Here is a 25,172-nt window from a genome sequence, read left to right on the forward strand (position 1 = left end):
TGATGTCCAAAAATGATTTAAAGTTGGGCGAGACATTGTACAAATGTGCCCAAGGTTTGTGAGTAAGAACTTGTTAGGCAAGATTGTATGCAATACCCATAGGGTGCACTACAACAACCCTGACCTCCTGGCAGTAGTAACCCAACCTTTGGTATAAGTCTGTACTACACAGGTCGGTAGTGTAGACGAGTAGCCAGGCTTATCTCAAGAGGGGTCAATGTGAGCTGTAGGGGAGTTAGAGGTTCACAGTGACAAGTATCCAAGCAAACACTGACACACAGGGGTTCTTGGTAAAACAATTATGAATTTATTTACCAGTCAGTTAATGTAAGCCTTCTTCAGCACTGTAAAACACCACACAAATATACTTCAAAATTATACAAGCTCTTAGTTCAGAATCAGTAAATACCCATTTGGGATGGCATACAGAGGGGATCTATACACACAGGTGACTTCAATTGCCAGGCTGCTGTTGATATTAATGTATTACTGTTGGTATTCAGAATCAAGTAAAGAGCAAGTAAAAAGTAAAAGATTATTAGAGCAAACAAGTTACCACATATTTCTTAAGCAAGCAAATACTTCCAGATCCCCCAATAAGAGTTATTCAGTTAAAACAGGCTAAGCCAAAGTCAATAGGCAAGAGTCTAGATAGGCTGAAGCACTTATTTGAAGTTAAGGAGAAAAGTCGTTGCAAAATGTTTCTGAAGTCTTTGAAGAAAAAGATGGATCAATGTAGGGTCAGAAGCTGTTAGACTTGTTAGTAGTAGAAGATGCAAGCAACTCTACAGCAAGAGGTAAGTTATCTTAGACTTTGTACAGTACCTTTTAAATTGAAGAAAAGATGCAGCAGATGACTTCTGTTCCTGTGCAGCTCTGCAGATCTCTCTGTTCCTGGGCCTCTGTCTTGGGGACAAGAGGGGGGACGTCTGGAGACTCCTGCACTGGGACGGTCAAAACTTGCAACCGGCAAATTTCACTTTCAGTGGCTTTTCAGTGTTGAAGCTCCTTGCGTCTACTGCAAATAGAAACACTGCGGTTCCTGGCTATTGAGATGGACTTTCCTTGCTTCTGGGGTCCTGCACTCTGTGGGGGCTCAGGCTTCCTGGAGCTCTTGGCCAACTTAAAAGCAATGCACACAAACTGATGTTCCTCCACCTGGCTCTACGGTTTCCAGCACCAACTCTGTGGGCATTCAACCAGCTCCAAGATGGATGTCCAGGTGGCTTACTTAGGAGTTGATTGGTCCCACCAACTGAAGGGGAGAAGTCGTCCTTGCAGGGGCCTCTGTCGATGCGAACTTGGCGTTTCTGCACTGCAGCATGGCTTCACCGGGCAAACCAATGGTCCAGGAGTTGCAGCAGGCGTCCTCTTCAAGTTCTTCTTCGGTTCTTTGTCCAGTGGTCGACTCTGCCTTCAAAGCCAAAAGACTCACCTTTTTATAGTTCTCTACCTTTCATTCCAGCCTAGCTGTTACTCACCCAGAAGGGTGGCTGTCCTTGCTGGACAGTCAGCCAGTCCATCATAGCAGAGTGCATGTGGGTCTCCTAGGAGACTAAGCACAGGGAGTCTCGGGCCCCTCCCTCACTTCCTGCCTACCCCAGACACCCTTTTAGCCAGAGGCGGCTTCACTCGTGAATCCCGCCAAAGGCAAAAACGAACAAAGGGACCAAACCTGGTTTGGCACGCAGAGTAAATCTCAAGAAGGAGCTTTCCACAAAGAAATGGCCAACAAAGACTGGGACCATTTTGACAAAAATGGCACCCTAGGGTGCTTTACTGTAGCTGCGAACGCAGCCCACAGTAAATGCACACCATGGTAGTAAAAACAAAACGACTGCCACCAGCGATTCAGTGAGGAAAGGGAAACAAAAAAATGTTACTTGAAAAGTTACGCAAAAGGGGATACTAGGTAACCCCTCTAGCACCCTATTGTAAGATAGTGTGTGCTGGGTCTAGAAAGTTACAAATTTAAAGTCCATTTCACTTTACTGCTCTGGGAAACAGTTTATCCCAGAGAAGGTATTTAAACCACGGGAAATCTAAGACTAAAGGTGCTTTGTGGCGCAATGTAAAAGATGCGTACGGAGTTTGTCAGGCTCCATAACCAAAAGAAACACAATCACATTCACATTAAAATACATGAGGGTGGGAAAAAGGGTCTCACTCTCTCCAGGTAAAATAAAAATCAAGACCTCAAAATCCAGCAAAGTTGCTGGGGTTCTCTAGGGTAGAGGGAATTGGCACATTTCTGAGCATTCTCCCCAACAGAACGGAAGAGCGTAAAGGACAGTCTGGCATCTGCTAAAACCAAGGGCATCATTAACGCAGTAACCAAAAGGAATTCCACCCTCCAAGCAAATAAAAAGTGGGACAACACATTGGTGCTCCAGTTTTCATTGTGCAGGTGTACAATTTTCCCACCCTTAAATCTGTTGTGGCCATTATCACGGCCAAGAGCATAACAAATAACCCAAAGCCCAGATTAGTTATCTATCTTTATTGGGCACAACAAGGAAAGTTAGGGTATTGGATCTGAGTGAGCTCATGGGGTGGATTTAGGAGTTAGCATAAATAATAAGACTTTTCTTTAGGACTGTGCCCTTCAGTCTTCCCCCTATCTACTGAACAGATCTGTTTCTTGGCAGCAGAATGCTCCGTTTCTGGGGCTTTGAGTGACCCAGGACTAAGGAACCAGTGCAATCTTTCTTGGCGTTACAACAGGTTTTCTAAAGTCCAACTAAGGGCTTCATAAAACCAGATGTGAGGCAGTACAAAAATCCACTCTTAGTATAAGGCTGGTACCACCCGAGAACGTTTGGTAGCGTAGATGGAGCAGCCAGGCTTATCTTAGTAGGGAGAGAGGGCTGTAGTTTAGTACAAACCAATTGTAGTAAACCTATGGTCCCAAGAAACGCTGAAACGGTATGTATTGTAAATATGAATGGTTTATTTAAATATAAGTATGCCAAGATAAAATTTGGGGAAGTACGTACTATAACATCACATATAAACACAATTTTATAAATACCAACTCAATACTTGTTTACAAACCAACCTTATTTAGATTACAATCGGCAGGAAAGGTGAGTTAAACCTATAACACATTTAGAATGGCTTTCAGCTATTCTTGGGGAGTAAAACTGCGGTTGGTTTTAGAATACATTGAGTAAATCAAGCGTAGTAGACCCTCTTGGTTATAACATACAGGGTTATTCACTTTGAGTCACTTAGTTATACCAGCATCTCTTGCAACCGATGTAACATTCTTCTATCAAGAATGGAGATAGTTACCAGACAAATGTCACTTTTAATAACTCAGTTCAAAGGGAGTAAGTTAACTTGTGTATTACCGAGAGGCCTAAAGCTTCTCAAGGATGGGTATTTTTTTGAGTGCGCAGAAGCCCAAGAGCTTTGTGGCGCTGTTAGTGTTTGGTAAGATTTTCATAGTAATGACAAAACTTCCTGACATGTCCACCCCATAACTTTTTTGCTTTACTGGTGCATTATCTTTCCTTGTACCTCCAGTGAGTGGGAACCTTTTTCCACACAAGTCTTTTTTATGGGTGTAATTTTTTAGACTCTCATTAGTGTCTTTTCAATTATATCCTCTTTGACAATGTTTGGCACATACTGCGTATTGTTTGGCAAGAATTGATGTAGTAACCCTGTGGGGGACTACACAACACTTGTCCTCTTGGTATTAGGTAACCCACCTTTTGCTATAGGCCTGTACTACACAAGTTGGTAGTGTGACTGAGGTTGGTAGTGGGACTGAGCAGCCAATCTCAAGAGGGGTAAATGTGAGCTGTAGCAATGAAATCCGCAAATACAAGTAGCCAAGTAACACACTCGACGTTTGTTGTAAATCATTATTTAACAATAGTTTTTAAATAAGCATTCTTTAAAAAGGGCAGTATGTGTAGAAATCAAATTCACTTTAAAATACTTTTTCAGAATCAACACAAAGCTGGTAGATGCTAGAGATGTTTCTTACACACTTTCTACACCCTGAGGTGACTTCACTAACTAGGACAGTAATGACATTTATATACCACTAGTACATTTTGTAGAATCTGAGGTTTGTAGAAAGGAAAGGTTAAGGGAAGGAAAAAGGTTAAACAAGTTCTCGGAGCATGTGAGCACTTAAATCTTCCAGTGAAGTCTAGCTAAAAACCTTTCCCCGCAATAATAGTTATCACCTATTAGGGACAGTAAGTATCGAAGTCAAATGCACTAGTCTGCCTGGAGCCAGGACAGCCAAAGTCAATTGGAGCAAAGTCTATGGCGCTGAGGCATTTCTTAGATAGCAGTGTCTTGCATAAAGTTAGAGAGTTTGTTGAAGGGTCATAAGCTGTTAAACTTGTGAAGGGTAGAGCTGGAATCAACTCTAGCAAAGTAGCTACTGCAAGTCTCAACTCAGAAGAGCAAAGCTAAAGACACTGAGATAAGTACCCCAGGTCAGAACAGTACCTTTTGGTTAGAAGAGGAGTGGTCCAGCTGGCTTCTGTCTGGTGGCAGTGATGCAGATCCTAGGTTCCTGGGCCTCAGTCGTGGGGAAAAGTGGGAGGATGTCTGGAGGACTCCTGCGGCAGCAGCTATAGGCTCTTTTCAGATCAGCTGCACTTTGCGGTTTCAGTGCTTGGTAACTAGCACCACCGTAGACCTTGGATACCGGTTGGGCTTCCTGCACTCTGGTGAAGGGACTTGAGCTCTGGTCGTCCTGCTTCTGGAGGGTCCTGGGGAGACTCCTTGACAATCTGGCCGGATCTCGCACACGTTGCACTCGACTATGGATTTCTCGACCCCTGGCACTCTGTTTCTGCAGCAGCAAAGAAGTACAACCAGTCGCGGAAGACGGTCCAATGGAGATCATCTCGGGGTTAGGTGGTCCCACTAACCCAAGGAAAGAAGTCGTCCATTCTGGAGCTTCTCTTGTCTATCAGAAAAAGGAGTTACAGCGCAGCAGCAGGGCTTCACTGGGCAATTCAAAGGTCCTGGAGGATGCAGCAAGCTTCCTTCACGGTTTCCTGGTCTGGTTGTTCTTCCCAGTGGTCGACTGTCTTCAGTCCCAAAACCCTCGCCTTTTAAGCAGGTTTCTCCCATTCATGCACATGCTAGTTGTCATTCAAACAGCAGGGTGGCTGTCCTGAAAGGACAGCCAGCCAATCATGACTGGGTGCATTCAGGCATTCCTAAAGACAAAGGACAGGGCAGTTTAGGGAACCTCCCTCACTTCCTGCCCTTCCAGACACACTGGAGCCAGAGGCAGGTTTCAGTATTGAAGCCTGCCAAAGGCTAAACGAACAAAGGGCTCAAACCTGGCTTGCTGCTCAGAGTAAAACCCAAGAGACCTCACAAACAAAATGGTGAAAAAAGACTGGGGCCATTTTGACAACATTTTGACATGGGTGCTATACTGCAGCTGAGGGTTCATCTTACGGTAGAAAAGCACAATGGTAGGAAAATGAAACCACTGCCACCACCATTCAAAGTAGTGAGGGTAACGTAACAAATGTTACATGATTAGGTAGGCTAAGGGTCTAGTTACAGTAAGTAACCCATTGGCACTCCTCATAAAATGGTGTGTGCTGGACCTACAAAGAGAAAAAGTAAGTAAAGTCAATTTCACTTAGCTATTCTTGGGAACAGTAGTTCACACAAGAAAAGGTATTCAAAGGATTTCTCTGTGGCACTGCAAAAAGTAGATGCCTGTGGAGTTTGTCAGACTCGATAACAAAATCTGGTCAAAACACTCCAGGGTTAAAATTAAAAAGTCCTAAAGTCCAGCAAAAGAGCCGAGCGTCTCTAAGGTTGAAGGGGAATTAGCACAGAAATGAGAATTCTCCCTAACACCTATTGTTGCTGGGCTCCCCTTGGGACTCCCCTTATTAACTTTCTCGGGCTAACATTGAGAGAACTACAGTTCCCAAGGGTAGAAAGGATCTTTGGATCCCTTTTACAATGTATTAAGTGAACCCATCACACCCCACCGTATGTGGAGTGCTGGGGAGATGCACTGTATTTAATGTAGGGTATCACTGCCACCAGCCATTAAAGGGTAAGCTTATCCATTTAACAGAATTGTTAGTTTTAGCGCGAAAGGGGATGCATTGCATCTGCCTTCCTTGCAAAAGACATTTGCCTTTTATGCAAGTCGTTCCCAATCATTTGCAGCCTAGCTGTCACTCACACAGCAGTGTGGCTGTCCTCTAAAGACCAGCCAGCCAGCAGGCCAATCTGTTCGGCAGAATTGCAGGCAGTACCCTCTGGGACCACTACACACAATTAGGACTACCAGTGTTAGCCAAACCAACCTTTGGTATAAGTCTGTACCACACAGTTTTTGGTTGCGAGCTGAGCAGCCAGGCTCATCTCAAGAGTGAATGTGAGCAGTACAAGTAGTTGCACAAAGGACTTTCAATCACAGTGGTTCAAGTAAACACGTATACTCGAGGTTTCTTGGTAAAAACAAATATTAACACTTATTAATTTATTACACAATCATTTAGAAAACATTCACTAGAAGACAACTTAATATTATAAACCAATACACTTCAATACAAAATTCTAAGGTTTTGAGACAGTTTGAGCTCCCCTGAAATAGGAGCCAAATAGCAGTTAAAAAAAGAGAAAAAGCACAAGTTAAGTAGAATACATCATATATACTTTTTAGACGGTGCAAATAATTTCAGTTCACCAGAGGTGTTCGATTCAAGTCAATAGGCCAGGCCAAAGTCAATGGGCTAGTGTTCTAATTAGGAAAGAGCAGTTCTGGTATCAAACGGTAAAGTGTTTGCGAAAGTTCTTATAAGTAGTTTAGGCAAAAAAGAATCATATGTCGGGACACAAGCTGATTAGACCTGCAAGTTGGGAAAGTTTTGCGAACTTTCACCGCAAGAGTGGCGTTCTCAATCGGGGTGGCACAGTACCTTTGTGAAGAAACAAATGCTGCTGAAATCCGAGTTCCTGGCAGGTCCTACATATCTCGCTGTTCCTGATCCTGGGGAGAAGAGGGAGGAGGTTGGGGGGACTCCTGCACTACACGGGATCGTCGAAGGAAGCAAACAAACTGGAGTCACTTCAGTTCCAGCTGGTGCCCCTCTCCTAACCAGCCTTCATATTGGTGTCCAGGTGTCTTACGAGTTGATTGGCCCCACCAACTCAAAAGGAAGAAGCCGTCCTTGAAGGAGCTTCTCTGTGAATGGAGTTTGGCCATTCGGACCTGCAGCAGGGCTTCACCGGGCAAACCAACGGTCCAGGAGTTGCAGCAGCCATCCTCTTCCAGCTCGTGTTCGGTTCTTTCGTTCGAGTGGTCGACACTGCCTTCCAGCCCTGGAGACTCGCTTTTTAAACAGTTTTCTCCCATTCATTCCAGCCTAGCTGTCACTCACCCAGCAGGGTGGCTGACCTTGCCGGACAGTCAGACAGCCAATCACACCAGAGTGCATTTGGGTCTCCTAGGAGCCTAAGCACAGGGAGTTTTGGGCACCTCCCTCACTTCCTGCCCGCCCCAGACACTCAGACGCCAGAGGCAGTCTTCAGTCCTGAAGCGCGCCAAAGGCACACGAACAAAGGGACCAAACCTGGTTTGGCGCGCATAGACACTCTAGAAGGACCTTTCCAAAAAGAAATGGTGAAAAAAGACCAAGACCCTTTTAAACGGAGGGGTTTAAGGCACCATCTTGAAAAACATGGCTTCTGTGATTTTTAGCTACCGGTGTTCGCGTTCGGGAAAAATCATGGTAGTTCGTTGTAAAGCCACTGCCACCAGCCTTTTCAATAGGAAAGGGTAGCATTTGACTGCTACATGAGTATTTAGTAACCCCTCGAGTACTCCATTGTAAGATGGTGTGTGATGGGTCTTTACATTTGTAAAGACTAGTAAAGTCAATTTCACTTTACATTCTCTGGGAAACAGTAGTTTATCCCAGAGAAGGTATTTAAACCTTTGGGGAGTCTAGAAAGACCACCCTGTGTCGCTGCACTGAGGGTGCTGTGTAACACACATGAAAAGATGCCTTTTGGGAGCTATCTTCAAACTCCAGTCAAAGAACACAAATGTAAAACACACACTATAATACATGAAAGAGTTGGGGGTGTGGGGGGGAGGAGGCAGGAAGGTAAAAATCAAGTCCTCAAAAGTCCAGCAAAGTTGCTGGGGGTCTCTAAGGAGAAGGGAATTGGCACATTTATGAGAATTCTCCCTAACACAACCACCTTTGGGTGCATTGCTGTAACCAAGGAGACTAAGCACAGGGAATTTCGGTAACCTCCCTCGCCTCCTACCCTGCCAGACATGCTGGAGCCAGAGGCAGGGTTCACCAGTGAACAGCACCAAAGACGAAACCAACAAAGGGAGCAAACCTGGTTTGGCGTGCAGAGTAAATCTCAAGAAGGACCTTTCCAAAAAGAAATGGCGAACGACCGGGCCATTTTGACAAAACGTGCACCAATGGGTGCATTACTGCAGCTGCGAACGCAGCCCGCAGTAAAAACACACAATGGCAGGAAAAAGTAAACCACTGCTACCAGCCAGTAATTGTCGAAAGGGTCATCTAAAAATGTTAGTCAAAGGGGGTTCCAAGTAACCCCTCCAACACCCTATTGCAAGATAGTGTGCTGGCTCTATAAAGAGGAACATGTAAGTAAAGTCAATTTCTCTTTACTACTTTTGGAAACAGTAGTTAATCAAGAGAAGGTATTTAAACCTTAGCAAAAATCCAAAGGATTTCTCTGTGACCCTGCACTGTGGGTGCTGTGTCACAATGTAAAATGATTCCTATGGAGTTTGTCGGACTCCAAAACCAAAAGAAACCGTGTTAAAATATAAATGCATATGAGTGGGAAAAGGGTCTCGTTCTCGCCAGGATACAAATGAGTCCTAAAGTCCAGCAAAAGAGCTGGGGTCTCTAAGGTAGAACGGAATTAGCACATTTGTGAGAATTTCCCAACAATCACCTTTGCAATATTGAGTTAAGGTGGGAATGTTTAGTGTTGGATCAGAACGGACTGATTATTTTTTTTTAACAGATTCTCCCAAAGGGATGCAGGCAGTCTTTTACCCGAGCATTAACTTTTTCTATATTTAAAACCTGTAAGGGAACGCGCACTGCCAAAGCCAAAAGGTTCAGGAGGAGGCCTTTAGGGAGCCATGACAGCCAAAGTCAGTGGGCAAAGTCAAAGTTCTGATGCTCTTCTTGTTAGAAAAATCAAGGAGTCGATTTCAAGAAAGCACAAGCTGAAAGGCCAGTGCAATTGAGTTGAGGTCAATGCAGAGTAGGGTTAACTAGCACTCTCAAAGATGGGGAAGAACCCCCAAATGGCAAAAGGAAGATACCCCAAGCCCCCCAGTACCTTTGAACTGAAGTTATTCCAGATGGCTGCCTTCTGGATGCAATGCAGCAGACCCTTGTTCTTGGTGACAACGGGAGGACGTCTGGCGGCACTTGAGAGAGGTACACGGCAGCAATGGATTTCCGCTGTGGTTTTGACGCCTTTTTTCTCAGCGCCAAAGGAGGAACAGCTCTGGTTGGAAGTTCCTTGATCCCTCGGTCCTGGACTCTGGTGAGGGTACTCGGGGCGTGGATTGCCTGCTTCTGTAGTGTCCTCTGGATACCCACAAAGGTTTGCCCAGATTCACACTTTGGACACCAATGCACTCGCAGGTTGTCGAGATACCCCGGGGATTGGGATTAGGCAGCCTTGGAAAGTCGCAGCCAGTTAGGGGTTGCGCCAAAATAGTTTATCTTGAGGCTAGTTGGTCCTACCAGCCTAAGGGAGGAAGTTGTCCCGTACGTGTCTTCCCTGTTGATTCGAAAATGGGGGCAGAAGAGCTGCAGGGCTTCACCGGGCCCTTTGCGGTCCAGGTGGGTGCTGCTGCAGTCTTCTGCTTCGGATGCTGTCCTCCAGTGGTCAACTCTGCTCTTAGTCCCCCAAACCCCGCTTTTTATGCAAGTTCCCATTCATTCACAGCCCTAGGCTGTCAATCACACAGCAGGATGGCTGTCCTGCAGGACCGCCAGCCAGCCAACTGGAACTAGTTTTAGGCAGGCACATTTAGAGACCAAGGGTGCAGAACTGTAGCTGAGCTATCAGCTTGCAGATGCATGTCACCAGGTAGTAAAAAAGAAACCTCTGCCACCAGCCATTCATGTGTAACAAAATGTTGCATAAGGAATGCTATGCAACCCCCCCCCCCTTTATAGGTTGGCATGCGCTGGACCTATAAAGGAAAGGTAAGTAATACAGGGGTCATCTTACTATTCTTGGGAACAGTAGTTCACCCCAGAAAATTTAGTTTAAACATTAAGAGAAGTCCAAGGGACTTCTCAGTGGTACTGCACAAAAGGTGCTGTGTGTCACAATGCAAAAGCCGATGGCCATGGAGTTTACCAGACTCATAAAACAGTAAGGAACAAAAAGAAATCATAGTCTGTAAAAAACACAAGGAGTGAGAAAAAGGTCCCACTCGGGAGTAAATATTAAAGCCCTGAGTCCAGCAAAAGAGCTGGGGGGGGTCTCTAAGGTTAAAGGGACTAGGCACATAAATGAACATTCTTCCTAACAACAAGTATGCTACCAAGGCAACAAATAAAAAAACAAATGAGTTACTACTGCAGGGGGACAGACGTACAAGTCCCTGTTCCCACAAAAAAACTAATGAAGCCAGCAAAAAAAGAAGGCAAACCATTGAAGGGTCTCATAAAATGGGACACGAGAACCCCTAAAATGCAACTCCTTCATTAGCTCTCACTTCTCCAGTGCTATTTTCCTCTTCTTCACACCTCCACACTGCAAACAGATCTTTCCTGATTGGCACCTAAAATTACTCCGCCATTGATCCACTTCTCTGGCAGATGTATCTTCGCGTATGGCCTTCCTCTAAGGACTGTTTTGTTCGGACGAGGTTCGCAGCCTTCTACTCTGTTTATGCTCATGCAATCTGGAAGAATCAGCACGTCTCCCAGACTTCAAGGTGAGCTGCGCCCTTTGAATAAACTGGTCTGATCCATGCACAATCCACAAATTGCTCCACGACCTACAGGACATAATTCCGCTAATTGGTTGATGTTTTACTCCTTCAATATGACACATGTAATGACATGGCACTAAGATTGTAACCTATTCTGCTGGCAAGGGTGGTGGGGGGGGCTAAGGTGGTGGTTAATATATGCGGTTATGGATGGAAGAATCTTGAAACAATGATTGCATAAGTTTAAGAAATGGCATGGATAATGTTAATGCTGTTTGACCACCAAACCTTCAGTGCTGCTAACTGTGGCAGTGATATGTTGTATTTAAAAATAAAATCCTGTGATTCTTTGTTTGCCTCCTGAGCCCCAAAGATTTTCTGTAACAAATGCTTAATGCCATTCCTGTGTGACAGCAGTTTCTTGTGTTTAGGTGAATCAAACACAAAACGAGCTACACAGTATCCCTGTGGACCATTGTTCATTGATGTTAAAAGGCTTACAAAGACTACCTGTTCTTATTTAGGTCCGTAATTTCCTACAAGACGGAGGACAAGCCCATCTTCTCCCTCGACACTGTGTCCAGTTCTGGTATGTATTTTTAAAACCACTATTTCAGTAAGTGAAGATACACGCTGAGCATCAGTTGTCTGTGCCATGTTGTGCCGCATTCTCTGGCGCAATTTGTTTGGTCAGTGCTGTAATCTGGGGACACATTGTCTTTAAAAGAAAGTCAACTAAATGGATAAGATAAATTGAATTGCAGAAAATGTCCTGCCTTGCAACAGCTGCTTATGTTTTTTTTGCTTTGACGTGTCCTCTAGCACCGATCTGGCAGCAATATTAAGCTTGGGTTTTAATAAAGCCCATTTATTTATAACCTTCAAAAGTCAAATATTTTTTTGAAATGATTAAAGAAATGTTAAAATCATGAATATATCAGTGTAGTTCCGTTCTACATATTGCAGCACACTGAGTGACGCCATTTGAGGTCAGTAATAACTTATTTGTGATCACCATTACAATATTGAGTTTTAAGGAGGGAATGGTTGGTCCGATCAGAGCATACTTTGTAAGTAGTAAAACAGTTAGATTCTGGATGTAGGTAGTCTTGATTCCCAACAATAAAAGTGTTCAACAATTACAACCCGAAAGGGAACAAGCACTGCCAAAGACAATAGTTTTAGAAGGGGGTCTTTTGGGAGCCAGAACCACCAAAGTCAATGGGCCAGTTCAAAGTTCTGATGCTCTATTCATATATATATATATAATTTTTTTTTTTTTTTTAATAGTAGTACTGTGATTTTCTACTGAAACTCAAGAGGAGCCACCTTGAAGAAGCACAAGCTGGGGGGCCAGTGCAAGCGAGTTAAGGTCAACTCAAAGGGGTTTAAAAGAGTACTCCCCAAGCTAGGAAGCACCACAATTGGCAAAAGATAGATGTTTCCGAAGCCCCATAGTACCTGAGAATTGAAGAATTTGTTCCATCTGGATGCCTTCCTGTCAGTGTAGCAGACCCTTGTTCTTGGTCGTGACGAAAGGGAGGACGTCTGGCGGGCTTCTGCGGGAGCACTTGAGAGAGGGACTCTGCAGCAATGAATTCTTCTTGATTCAGCTGCCTTTTGAGGTTTTGGTGCCTTTTTTCTCAGCACCAAAGAAGAATTAACAACTTTGGTTGGAAGTTACTTGATCCCTTGTTCCATGTTGATGCGGTTATCCAATTGTGCAGTGATTTGAGAAAGCATCGGCTTGGGAGAAAACCATTTCTGCCCATGTCTCTGATCCTTCTTTAAAATTCCTTTTTAGCCTCACAAAATGTCATGCATGGTTTGGCTTGGAACAGCAGAACTGCTTGCTAACCCTCGAACTGCTCCCACGCATGCCAAAAAAAGTAGTCTTTGTAATGGCAACATCTGCCTGCATCCTAAATCTTAAACGGTTGATGATGAGCATTGATTTGTTTAAACCTCTTAATAAGCATAATGCAGTAATTACAGAATGGTGGTTCCACAATCCCAATGCCTAGAATGCGGTCAATCTCTAGTTTTGGCTACAAAAAACATTACTTTAACACAACATGCACGCCCGTAATGCTATAAACACAATGTGGTAAGTCTTGTAGATCTTGTGAGTGAATTACCATATTAAAATCATCAGTTTCATCTTGGGCCATGCATTGGGTTGAGCAATTATCTTAAGCTAGTACTCTCCCATTTATCATGGCCTGTCAAATTTCATGCACTTGACTGAGAAATACGAATATTCTGCAGAGCTAGAAGGTGCCTGGTTCTCAAGCTAAGGCATGGGGGGAGAGGGGGGGGGGCACGATGCTCACTGTTGTGATTCACATGTAAGGCGGGTTAGAGCAATGACAATAGAAGTAGCTGAGCTTGCACGTCAAAGGAAATGGCACTCTTTGCAACACATTGACCCTCATTATTTTGGCACATTGCCAAAGGGGGCCAATAAGAGTTAAAGTAATTGTAAAAAAGCCAGGCTGATAAAGGTCTGTAGATTTGTTGGGGGGGGGGGGCTGGTTTCTGATTCTGAGATGTTCTTTGACTGACGGCCTTTGTTTGGTTATGTGGGTGGTGGGATCTCGGCATACATTTTGAAGCGACTAATTTAACTCCTTTTTTGTAGACAACATTAGTGTCTATGATGATATTGATGCAGACGTGCTGCGAAATTACCAGGAGTTTACTTTGGCAAACATCATCTTTTACACACTGAAGGAGTCCACCACCAGTGAGCAGAGTGCAAGGATGACCGCCATGGATAATGCTAGCAAAAATGCTGGTGAGTATGTTGGCTCCGTTCAAAGCTGGTCTGTTTGGGCGGGAATTCTAGCCTTAATTGTGGAAGTGAGGGGATAAAGAAGTGTAAAACCTCATATAGACTGAATGCCTTTCACCTTACTGCTATTTTTGTAAGTGAAGAGGAAAACAGTTTTTATTTATTCAAACTCCATGCTGTTAAAGCTGCATTTCGTTTTTCTGCTACAAATCTTTTTTATTTTGTATTGGTTTCATTGTGTTTCTATCTTTAGCTGGACCTTGTGATTTAAGTCTCCAGTTGCAAGTACTGTAGGCCACGTTTCTGTTCTGTGTCCGTATCCATTATTGTTTAGGGAGTAGTATTGTGCATTTTTTCTTTAAAGATTTAGGTAATTAGCAGCGCATTGTTGAATGGCAAACTATGCAAATTGGCTCTCAAATGAGCTCACATTCACCCCTGTAAGAAGCCAGTTTAGTTGAATAATTTCCACTTTGCAGCAACTGTTAGAAAACTGCAAGAATGGATTGATTACTGCAAGAATGGATTGATTACTGCAACACTAACATTTGTCTGCTTAGGCAACATCCTGTTTGAAAGTCAACACAGGGCTGGCTATATTGCATTACCGTTAGGGAAGAAATAGAGCTCTTGGCCAACTTAAAAGCAACACACAATCTGATGTTCCTCTCCCTTGTTCTTCGGTTCCAGCAGCAACTGCAGTGCAATTTCAACCAGCTTAGAGAGGATGTCCAGGTGGCTTAGTTTGGAGTTGATTGGTCCCACCAATGCAAGGGGAGAAGTTGTCCTTGCAGGGCTTCTCTAGTCGAGACTAATTCGGAGCTTCAGCACAGCAACAGGGCTTCACCGGGCAAACCAACAGTCCAGGAGATGCAACAGGCATCACTTCCAAGTTCTTCTTTGGATTTTTTCGTCCAGTGGTCGACTGCCTTCCAAGCCAAAAAGCCTTCCCTTTTATGCAGGTTTGTCCCATTCATTCCAGCCTGGATGGCTGTCCTTGCCGGACAGCCAGCCGGCCAATCACCTTTGGGTGCATTCCTGTAACCAAGGAGATTAAGTACAGAGTTTTGGGCGCCTCCCTCACTTCCTGCCCCCACCAGACGTACTGGAGCCAGAGGCAAACTTCACTCGTGAATCCCGCCAAAGACAAAACCAACAAAGGGACCAAACCTGGTTTTGGCATGCAGAGTAAATCTCAAGAAGGACCTTTCCGCAAAGAAATGGTGAAAAAGAGACTGGGAAAATTTTTGTCAAAAATGGCACCCTTGGGTGCTTTACTGCAGCTGCGAACGCAGCCCGCGGTAAAAGCACACCACGGTAGTTAAAAGTAATCCACTGCCACCAGCCATTCGAGAAATGGGTAAAATAAAAAATGTTACATGAGAAACTAGACAAAGAGGATACTGAGTAACCCCTCCAGCACCCTAGTGTAAGATAGTGTGTGCTGTGTCAATGTAAGTAAAGTCAACTTCACTTCACTGCTCTTGGAAACAGTAGTTTATCCAAGAGAAGATATTTAAACCTTTGGGAAATCTGAAAGACTGCCCTGTGACACTGCACTGAAGGTGCTGTGTGGCACAATGTAAAAAATGATGCCTATGTAGTTTGTCAGACGTCACAACCAAAAGAAACACAGTGCTCAAGTCATAGCAAAAATACTTGAGAGAGTGGGGGGGGGAAGGGTCTCTCTCTCTAGGTAAAAAATGAAAGTCCTCAAAATCCAGCAAAGGTGCTGGGGGTCTCTAAGGTAGAGAGGAATTAGCACATTTCTGAAAATGCTCCCTAACAGCCGTCAATTATCCCAGCATTAAAGTGGTCAACATTTAAGACCTGTAAGGCAACAAGCACTTCCAAAGCCAATAGGTTCAGAAAGAGGCGTTTCAGGAGCCAGGTCAGCCAAAGTTAATGAACATAGTCAAAGTTCTGATGCCCTTGTTAGAAAAATGTACTTAAATAGTCAGTGTTCGAAAGAGAAATTGCAGCAACTCAAGAGGGGTCACCTTTAGAAAGCACAAGCTGTAAGGACAATGCAGGTGAGTTGAGGTCAACTTCTTGTTGGGTTAAAATGCACTCCCAAAGGGAGGATGCCCCCCAAATGGCAAAAGGATAAAATACCCCAAGCCCCACAGTACTTTGAAAATGAAGAAAGTGTTCCAGCTGGTTGCCTTCACGATGCAATGCTGTAGACCCATGTTCCTGGTCCTTGGTCGTGATAACTAAAGGGAGGACCTCTGACGGGCTCCTGCCGCAGCACTCCAGAGAAGGGGCCTGGCAGCAATGGATTTCCATCGATTCAATGAATTTGTAGTTTTGGCACCTTTTCCTCAGTGCCAATGAAGAACGAATAGCTCTGGTTAGGATTTCTTTGATCCCTCTGTCCTGGACTGTGGTGAGGGGACTCTGGACACAGATTAAGGTCTGGCCGGATTCGGTCTTCGGAAGACAATGCACTCACAAGTGGCCGAGGTACTCCGGGTATTGGGCTTGTGCAGCCTTGGAAAGTCGCAGCAAGTCGGGGCTTACACCAAAATAGTTTGTCTCGAGCCTAGTTGGTCCTACCAGCCTAAAAGAGGAAGTTGTCCTTTGGTAAGACTGGGTGAGACTACACAACCCTTGTCCTCTTGGCATTAGGTAACCCACCTTTTGGTATAGGTTGTCCTCTTGGCATTAGGTAACCCACCTTTTGGTATAGGTCTGTACTACACAAGTTGGTAGTGTGACGGGCAGCCAGGTCTATCTCAACAGGGGTAAATGTGAGCTGTAGCAATGATATTCACAAATACAAGTATCCAAGTAACATACACTCAGGGTTCCAGTTATAAATAGTTATTTATTTAACCTCAAGGTTTAACAAAGCGTTCTTTAAAAAGGGCAAGATATGTAACAATCAAATATACTTTACTTTTTAGAATCATCACAAGTTAGTGGATACTCTTTGGATTTGCTTCTTACACAATTCCTACACCCGGATGTGACTTCATTCACAAGGACAGTAATGGCATTTATATATCACAAGTTATACTTTGCAGATTTGGAGGGTGCAGAAAGGAAAGGTTAAAGGAAGGAAAAAGGTTAAACAGCTTCTCTAGGCATGTGAGTATACTTCTCTTCCAATGAAGTCTAGAAAAGCCTTGTCCAGTAATAAGTCTAAAACCAGTTACCACCGATGAGGGACATAAATATCAGTCAATGGACTAGAGTCTGCAGGGTGCCAGGACAGCCATAGTCAATTGGAGCACAGTCTCTGGAACTGAGGCACTTCTTGGATAATAAGTCATGCACAAATTGAGAGAGTTTTGTAGAAATCACTTATAGGGTCACAAGCTGTTAAGCCTGTGAAAAGCAGAGTTGGACTCCACTCTAAAAAGTAAGCCAATGCGCAAGTCTCAACTGAGAAAAGCACAGCGCAAACAACACTGTGGTAAGTACCCCGTGTCTAAACAGTTCCTCTGATTTGAAGAAGAGTGGTCCAGCTGGATTCTGCAGTGTTGCAGACCCTGGGTTACCTGCGCCTCAGTCGTGGGGACAAGAGGGAGGACGTCTGGAGGGCTCCTGCGGTGGCCATTTGAAGGTAGTCTGCACCTACGGCCTCTTTTCAGATCAGCGGCACTTTGCAATTTCCGCGCTTGGTAAACCGCACCATCTCGGATACTGGTTGGGCTTCTTCGACTCCTTGAGTCCTGCACTCTGGTGAGGGGACTCGAGCTCGGGTCGTCCTGCTTCTGGAGGGTCCTTTAGAAGACATGAAAAAACAGTGCCACCACTAGCTACCCTACAGCCAGGTTATGGATGATGAGTCCCCAAGTGTCTATGAAAGGCTATTATATATATATATTTTCTTATCGAAGCAATAAAACAAATTACTCAAAATAAAATCATATACAAAAACCATTTGTTTGCGTTTCGAAGCAAGAGAACAATGCATCAACATGTATTGCGCATAAACTGTAATGCAACTTTTCATTCAGCCTAATGTGGTGTTAGTAACATAGGTGACTTTTGGAGGTCGTAAATAAACAACTCAAAGGTGTAGGGCATCCACACAAATTTGTGTTTCCGGGAATCTAAACTGAACACCGGAATGTTATAATTCTTTATCGGTGTGTTGGCGAAACCCATCTTCAGGATGCTTTTTCCAATTAATAACGGGGCTTCCTGAACATGGCCCTGTGCATCGAACCTACAAGCCTATAAATTAACAATAAAATACTAGATTAAAAAAAATCTGGTCAGCCCTACTTTTTATGTAGGCTACTTCCAATTAAAGGCACAAGGGGAGTTCAAACCACTAACCTTATCTTTTAGTTTCACGAGGTGTAGGAAGTGGGAGTGATATTCTTTGGCAATTCTTTGGGCTCATCAATTGTATGGCAGCATTAGGATAAATCTGTTACTAAAAAGAGGAAAAATACGCATGTATTGTTTTGGTGCGAACACCTTTGTCATGCTGAAACAGACACACATGCTTTGATGTATGGAGAAAGGGGGGTATGTCTATTTAAAATACATGTATTTTATTCCACAGAAGCCAGTTTCCAAACTGCAGAAATAATTGTTCACGTGGACATCAGGTGCCTAAATCAGGGTGACTTGATGTTTGGCATCCCCAGCTTATCTAGTATGATAAATACATGTGAAACTAAGGTTACCATAAGTAGCTGCAGATATTGTCAAACGTATTTGTCTCCCAATATCATGGGCAAACGCTTTCTGTTCCCATCCAGTATAATTACCTTGGACAAGATTCTGCAAATGGCAGGTATTGCATGTATTGGGGGCAGCACCAACCGCACCGGGTTTGCCGTCGTATCTCTGCCGATTATTCTGTAAAACCAGAGGTTCTAGTGGCCAAAAAGTAAATGCTCTAATTACTGGAGCGCTCACGAATTACGCTTGAAAGTGATATTTGTTTGGCACGCAAACGATAATACTGGATAGTTCCCTTCAGTGTCCTCACTCGCAGCGTGGTTCTCATTGACAACGCTATGAGTTAGCCTTAGTACATTACTACTTTTTGCTAGCTACGCTTGTTCCATGCGTGGAACGTTACACGGCAGGCATCATAGATTAGCGGAGCCTCCATCTTGGGTGGACTGTTGCATAATGAGCCCGGGGGCGAAGAGCAAGTAATGTAATGGCTTGCGTACTAACAGATAGCGCATGGACATAATGGCTCACAAAGACCTTTGCTTAATGTGGTATTCCTTTGTGGGTCCTTAGAAGACTCCTGGAGCTTCTAGCCGGATTTCAGACGTTGCACTCGACTACAGATTTGTTGACTCCTGGCACTCTGTTCTTGCAGCGCAAAGAAGTACCGCCAATCAGGGAAGATGGCCCAGTGGAGTTTGTCTCGGGGTTAGTTGGTCCCATTAACCCAATGGAAGAAGTCGTCCCTTCTGTAGCGTCTCTTGTCGATCAGAACAAGGAGTTTCAGCACAGCAGCGGTGCTTCAATGGGCAATTCAAAGGTCCAGGAGGATGCAGCAAGCTTCGTTCATGGTTTCTTCGTCTGGTGTTCTTCCCAGTGGTTGACTATGCCTCTAGTCCCAAAACCCTCACCTTTTTAAGCCGGGTTCTTCCTTTCATGCACATACTAGGCAGTCAATCACACAGCAGGGTGGCTGTCCTGGAAGGACAGCCAGCCAATAAGGACTGGTTGCATTCAGACATTCCTCGAGACTAAAGACCTGGGATTTTCGGGAAACTCCCTCACATCCGCCTTTCCAGACCCACTGGAGCCAGAGGTGGGTTCAGGGGTGAAGCCTGCCAAAGGCAAAACAAAGGACGCTTGGGCAAGATTATATGTAGTAATCCTTTGGGAGACTACACCAATTCCTCCCACCGTAGAGACTCCCAGCTCTTTTACTGAACTTTGGGATTTAGGATTAAAAGTACAATGTGTTTTCTGTGTTTGTTTATGGAGTCTGAGAAACTCCATAGGCCTCACCTTGTTACATTGTAACACACAGCACCTTCGTGGCACAGGGAAGTCCTTTTAGATTTCCCAAAGGTTTAAATACCTTCTCTTGGTTAAACTGATGATGTTTCCAAGAGCAGTCAAGTGAAATTGACTTTTGTTAGGCAATATTGTATGCAGTACCCTGTGAAAGACTGCACCAGCCTTGTCGTCTTGGCAATACTTAATCCAACCTTTTGGTGGAAGCATGTACTACGCAAGTTAGTAGAGTGACTGTGCCGACAGGCTTATCTCAAGAGGGGTCAATGTGAGCTGTAGGGTTGCAACATAGGGGTTCACAGTGACAAGTATCAAGTATCCAAATAACACACTCAATGTTTCTTGATTTAAACAATTATTAGTTTGTCAGTTTGAATAAACCTTTAGAAGGGAGCAAATATGTAACCAATAACTAGGACACTGTGGACATTTATGTATCACTGGTATATTTTAGAGCAATACGGAATTTGGTGTCAAAAGGAAAAGGTTATGGAAGCAAACAAGGGTTAACAAATACTCTTAAGCAGGTAAGCATGTTTGAACCCCCAATGCAATGTAGATTAACCCTTTCCCAGCTATACAAGTAAAGAATGTACAACTTTTCGGAGGGATAGTTAAAACACAGTCGGGTTGGAGTCTTTCAGGGAGCTGAGAGGCTTGTGATGGGCAAAGCTGCAAACAACTCTGCACAAGGCAGCTAAGTCAAGTCTCAACTTGGAGCTAGCAAGGCTACACAACAACCTCTTAGTTTACAGTACCTTAGGTCTGAAGAAGTTGGTTCCAACTGCCTTCTGTTCCTGTTGTAGTATGGCAGAGCCTGTTGTTCCTGGGCCTCAGTCGTGGGGTCAAGAGGGAGGATGTCTGGGGACTCCTGCACTATGATTCGAGGGTCGGCAGCAGCAATGGGCAAATTTCAGATCAGCTGCACTTCGCAGTTTCAGTTTTGTGCGAATAGCCCCACTGCGGTTCTCAGATACCTTGTGGGCTTTCCTCGCTTCTGGGGTCCAGCATTGTGAGGTGGCTCAGGCTTGGTTAGTCCTGCTTCGAGGGAGTCCGGAGGATCTTCCTGAAGCTCAGGCCGACTGAAAACCATACTCTATTCTGGTGTTCCCCTCCCTGGCATTCTGTTCCTGCTGCAGCAAATGAAAGTACAGCCAGCTTCGAGAGGATTTCCAGATGGGTTTGTCTTGGGGTCGATTGGTCCCACCAATCCAAGGGGAGTAGTCGTCCTTTGTAGGGCTTCTCTAGTCGTCTCTTCCAAGTTCTTCTTCGGAATCCTTCATCCAGTGTTAGACTCTGCCTTCTGTCCAAAAGACCACTCCTTTATGCAGGTTTCTCCCATCATTCACAGCCTAGCTGTCGCTCTCACAGCAGGGTGGCTGCCCTCCAAGGACAGCCAGTCGGCCAATCACCTTTGGGTACATTTCTGTAACCAAGGAGTCCATGCACAGGGGATTTCGGGCACCTCCCTCACTTCCTGCCCTGCCCTGATAGACATGCTGGAGCCAGAGGTCGGCTTCACTTGTGAATCCTGCCAAAGACAAAATGAACTAAGGGACCAAGCCTGGTTTGGCGTGCAGAGTAAGTCTCAAGAAGGACCTTTCTAACAAGAAATGGTGAAAAAAGAAGGCGGGGGGAGGGGTACGGTGGGGATTATTTTGACAAAATGGGAACGCAGCCCGCGGTAAAAACTAAACGATAGTGGGGGGAAAAGTAAACCACTACCATAAGCCATTAATTGTAGAAAGGGTAACATAAAATGTTTTACGAGAAGTTAGACAAAGGGGATACTAAGTAACCCCTCCAACACCCTGTTGTAAGATAGTGTGTGCTGGGGCTATAAAGAGGGAAATGTAAGTAAAGTCAATTTCACTTTGCTACTGTCTGGAACCAGTAGTTGATCCAAGAGAAGGTATTTAAACCTTAGCAGAAATCCAAAGGACTTTCTCTGTGACCCTGCCCTGAAGGTGCTATGTTACAATACAAAAAACAAGATGATGCCTATTGAGTTTGTCAGATTCCAAAACCAAAAGAAGATTGGGTTCAAATCAGAAAAAATACAGGAGTGGGAAAAAGGTCTCTCTCTCTCTCTAGGATAAAAATCAGGAGTCCTAAAAGTCTAGCAAAAGAGCTGGGGGTCTCTAACATAGAAGTGAATTAGCGCAGAAATTAGAATTCTCCCCAACAGGTCTTCTACCTCCTAAGAGTACTTGTGTACTAGAATTGGGAGGAACTGGATACTTTAAGGGGATCTACCTTGAAAAGTAAAACTAGTGTTTTTACTTACTTGTGTGGATGAGTTAGTTGGTCACTTGGAACTCTGAGTGAATAGTTACAAAATGTTATTACTTACCTTAGATATATTTATATCTATCTTACCTACCTTGAATAAGCTGTGTCCTTGTTCAATAAGGATTCTCAAAGTCTTAGTTTTCCTTAGCAACTGTTTCGCCAATTCTGACAAAGTAGGTAAAGGGTTTACTTACTCACCTGTGAATTGGGTCCCCCTCTTCTCAAAAGTAATGTTTGTTTCCCTTTACTATTCCTGTTAGGATACATGTATGAGGGTCTTGCTTCCCACGACTTGCTGTTAGCCTGTCCAGAATAAGTCTGCCTGGCTCATACTTAACCTTTTCGGTTGCTGGTAGCTCCTTACAAAAGTATATAGGTTTTACTTAACTTTATAACTGTGTTATCCTAAAATAATTGTTATTGATTCCCTTATTCTGTGAACTGAAAAGCAACTGTAATTGAATATTACACCCCAGGGTCCAACTCCCTAGAGTAACTTATCATGAATCAGAATTGTGTTACTGTTCCTAGAATACGTGTTCCACTATTCGGAAAAGTATATTGTCCAGTTGAATTACTATGTGATTTCTTGCTGAGTGCCACGGTACAACTGCTAGGGTCTACTACCTTGTATTATAGTAAGTTATCCAAAAGTAACTATTGGATTTGACTTCCCTAGAACTCCTGTTATGTATTCCTATTTAGGTACATGCTTTGGTCTGTGTACCTTGCATAGTGTTGTTTTTCTATAATGTGTTGTATGATGTGAAAGTACTATTCCCCCAGGATTTTATGGGGCCTACTTGTATTTAAATAAACCATTTATTTTACATACGTCTCTCTCTCTCTCTCTCTCTCTCTCTCTCTCTCTCTCTCTCTCTCTCTCTCTCTCTCTCTCTCTCTCTCTCTCTCTCTCTCTCTCTCTCTCTCTCTCTCTCTCTCTCTCTCTCTCTCTCTCTCTCTCTCTCTCTCTCTCTCTCTCTCTCTCTCTCTCTCTCTCTCTCTCTCTCTCTCTCTCTCTCTCTCTCTCTCTCTCTCTCTCTCTCTCTCTCTCTCTCTCTCTCTCTCTCTCTCTCTCTCTCTCTCTCTCTCTCTCTCTCTCTCTCTCTCTCTCTCTCTCTCTCTCTCTCTCTCTCTCTCTCTCTCTCTCTCTCTCTCTTTCTCTCTCTCTCTTTCTCTCTCTCTCTCTCTCTCTCTCTCTCTCTCTTCTCTCTCTCTTCTCTCTCTCTCTCTCTCTCTTCTCTCTCTTCTCTCTCTCTCTCTCTCTCTCTCTCTCTCTCTCTCTCTCTTCTTCCCCCCCCCTAAGATGAGCCTGGTTGCTCTTGCTACACTACAATGAACTCGGGTGGTACAGTCTTCTACTAAGCGTGGAGTCTTGTCTGCCTCAGTTGAATGGTTTTACTTATGGACTTCAGAAAAACAGTCCTAACGCCTGTGCTGTAAATGTCGTTTTTGCAGCCATATAGTTTGTGTGGATGAATAGGACTTCCTACTAACAAACACACCGGGGCTGGAGCAAGAACCACATCATCCTTCAGTAGATCTGTCTTCGGCTGGGGCCTCCCTTTGGAACAGCCTCCCTGCCACCTTGAAACTTGAGAACCACCTGCAGTTCTGGAAGCACCTAAAGGCCTTCCTCTTTGTCTTTTCCCCTCTTCTCCCGTATCAGATCTGTTTTCTCTCTCTTGGCACCATCCACCTGGCCACCCTCTATCCCTCGGGCACAGGTACCTGCTCACTCTGCCACCCTCCTGCACTGCCTCCTGGCCACCCCTTGCACTGGGGTCTGTATATGTACCCATACAGTGCCCCATCCACTTCTCTTCTGCACTGATCAGATATACCCTATCTGCATAACCTAGCACTTACCACTTGCTGGCTGCATTACCACTTTTTTTATTTATTCTGTTCTTTCTTCTGTTTCGCACTTTGTCTTCCATGCACTTTACCCCTTTTCCCATGCACGTGCGCGTTCTCAATGTCACTGGGCCTAGTAAGATCGTTGTTTTTGTTCTCCCCTGTGCCCCTCCCTTTGCCTGGTCGTGCTCTGAAACACTTGTGTGCAAGCGCGATATAGATAAAATATCAGATCATAAATATGGTGTGGGGGTCCAGAAAAGAGCAAAATGCAGGTCAATCACTCCACTATGAACGCTGTCCAAAGGGAATGGCTTAAAACTGGGCAAAAATACAGATGTGAATTGTGCTCTTTCCTGGCACGACAGACGTGACCGAGCACCAACAATTATTTTTACAAAGTCTTTCCTCTGTAAATATTGGCTTTATTCTGTGTGAAGGGAGTTTTACATTTGCTTTGTATGGTTTATTTGAATTATGTGACTGATTTAGACGTCAAATATTTTCTTAAAAATTGAGACCCCTTATGAAAGGGCCCGTCGACTGCAGCTCAATTCACAATTGTTCACTCCTACCCTCTACATTTCCTATCTCACTGTGACCAGCTGTTGTAGTGTGGCTCGCAATTAGTTATTCCTCTAGCAATCATTTAACGCTGCATATGTTTTTCCTTCTAGCTGAGATAATTGACAAGCTGACTCTGACGTTTAACCGTACCCGCCAAGCTGTCATTACCAAAGAGCTGATTGAGATTATCTCTGGTGCTGCTGCCCTGTAAGTATCTGGATGCAGGACATGCATAGCTCATCAGTCGGTTTTATTGTCGAGTCCTTTTCAATGGTATGTTACACTGAGAGGAAGGTTTGGTCTTTGAGAAACTAGTGGTTGATAAATACTGGGTTGTACAGCTTAGCTGTTCTTCCTCACAAATTAGGCTTTCATGTCCACGCACCTGCCCCTGCCTCTAATCGCCTGCACGGTTTATTTATAATTGATATTGATTTTTAATTTAAAGTGGGGCATGTCTCGCATGGGGAATGTATTCTGTAAGTTAACGGGTATGAGCATCATTAGCACGCTAAGTGGTTGAACCTGTTTCTACGTGTGATGCCTGTGGAACTTTGTTATAGCCATTATTTCAAAATAACTGCCACATGCTGAACTAGAGGGTGTTATTTTACGTATTAACTATGTGCTTGTTGCATGCGCTGCATTCCTTTGGGTGTTGAAAATTGTACTTTTCTTTAACTCTTTGGGTATTTTTGGGGCCTTTCCCTGTGGCTGTAAAAGCTTATTCTT

At 44.2% G+C, this 25,172-nt stretch overlaps 1 protein-coding gene across 3 annotated transcripts in view; it reads left to right on the plus strand.

Moving 5' to 3' along the window:
• Positions 1-25,172, plus strand: part of ATP5F1C (ATP synthase F1 subunit gamma) — a 112,267-nt gene that overhangs the window by 65,565 nt on the left and 21,530 nt on the right. For 2 of the 3 annotated variants that reach the window (XM_069629677.1, XM_069629678.1), the window contains exons 6-8: positions 11,500-11,564; positions 13,617-13,772; positions 24,551-24,647. In XM_069629677.1, the coding sequence (XP_069485778.1) occupies positions 11,500-11,564; positions 13,617-13,772; positions 24,551-24,647 (318 nt within the window). Of the gene's footprint in view, positions 1-11,499; positions 11,565-13,616; positions 13,773-24,550; positions 24,652-25,172 lie in introns of those variants that run through there. The other variant, XM_069629679.1, reaches the window with a different exon arrangement.

The sequence above is a fragment of the Ambystoma mexicanum genome, chromosome 12 (genome assembly GCF_040938575.1).
Source record: "Ambystoma mexicanum isolate Mex_15411 chromosome 12, UKY_AmexF1_1, whole genome shotgun sequence".
Taxonomy (NCBI): domain Eukaryota; kingdom Metazoa; phylum Chordata; class Amphibia; order Caudata; family Ambystomatidae; genus Ambystoma; species Ambystoma mexicanum.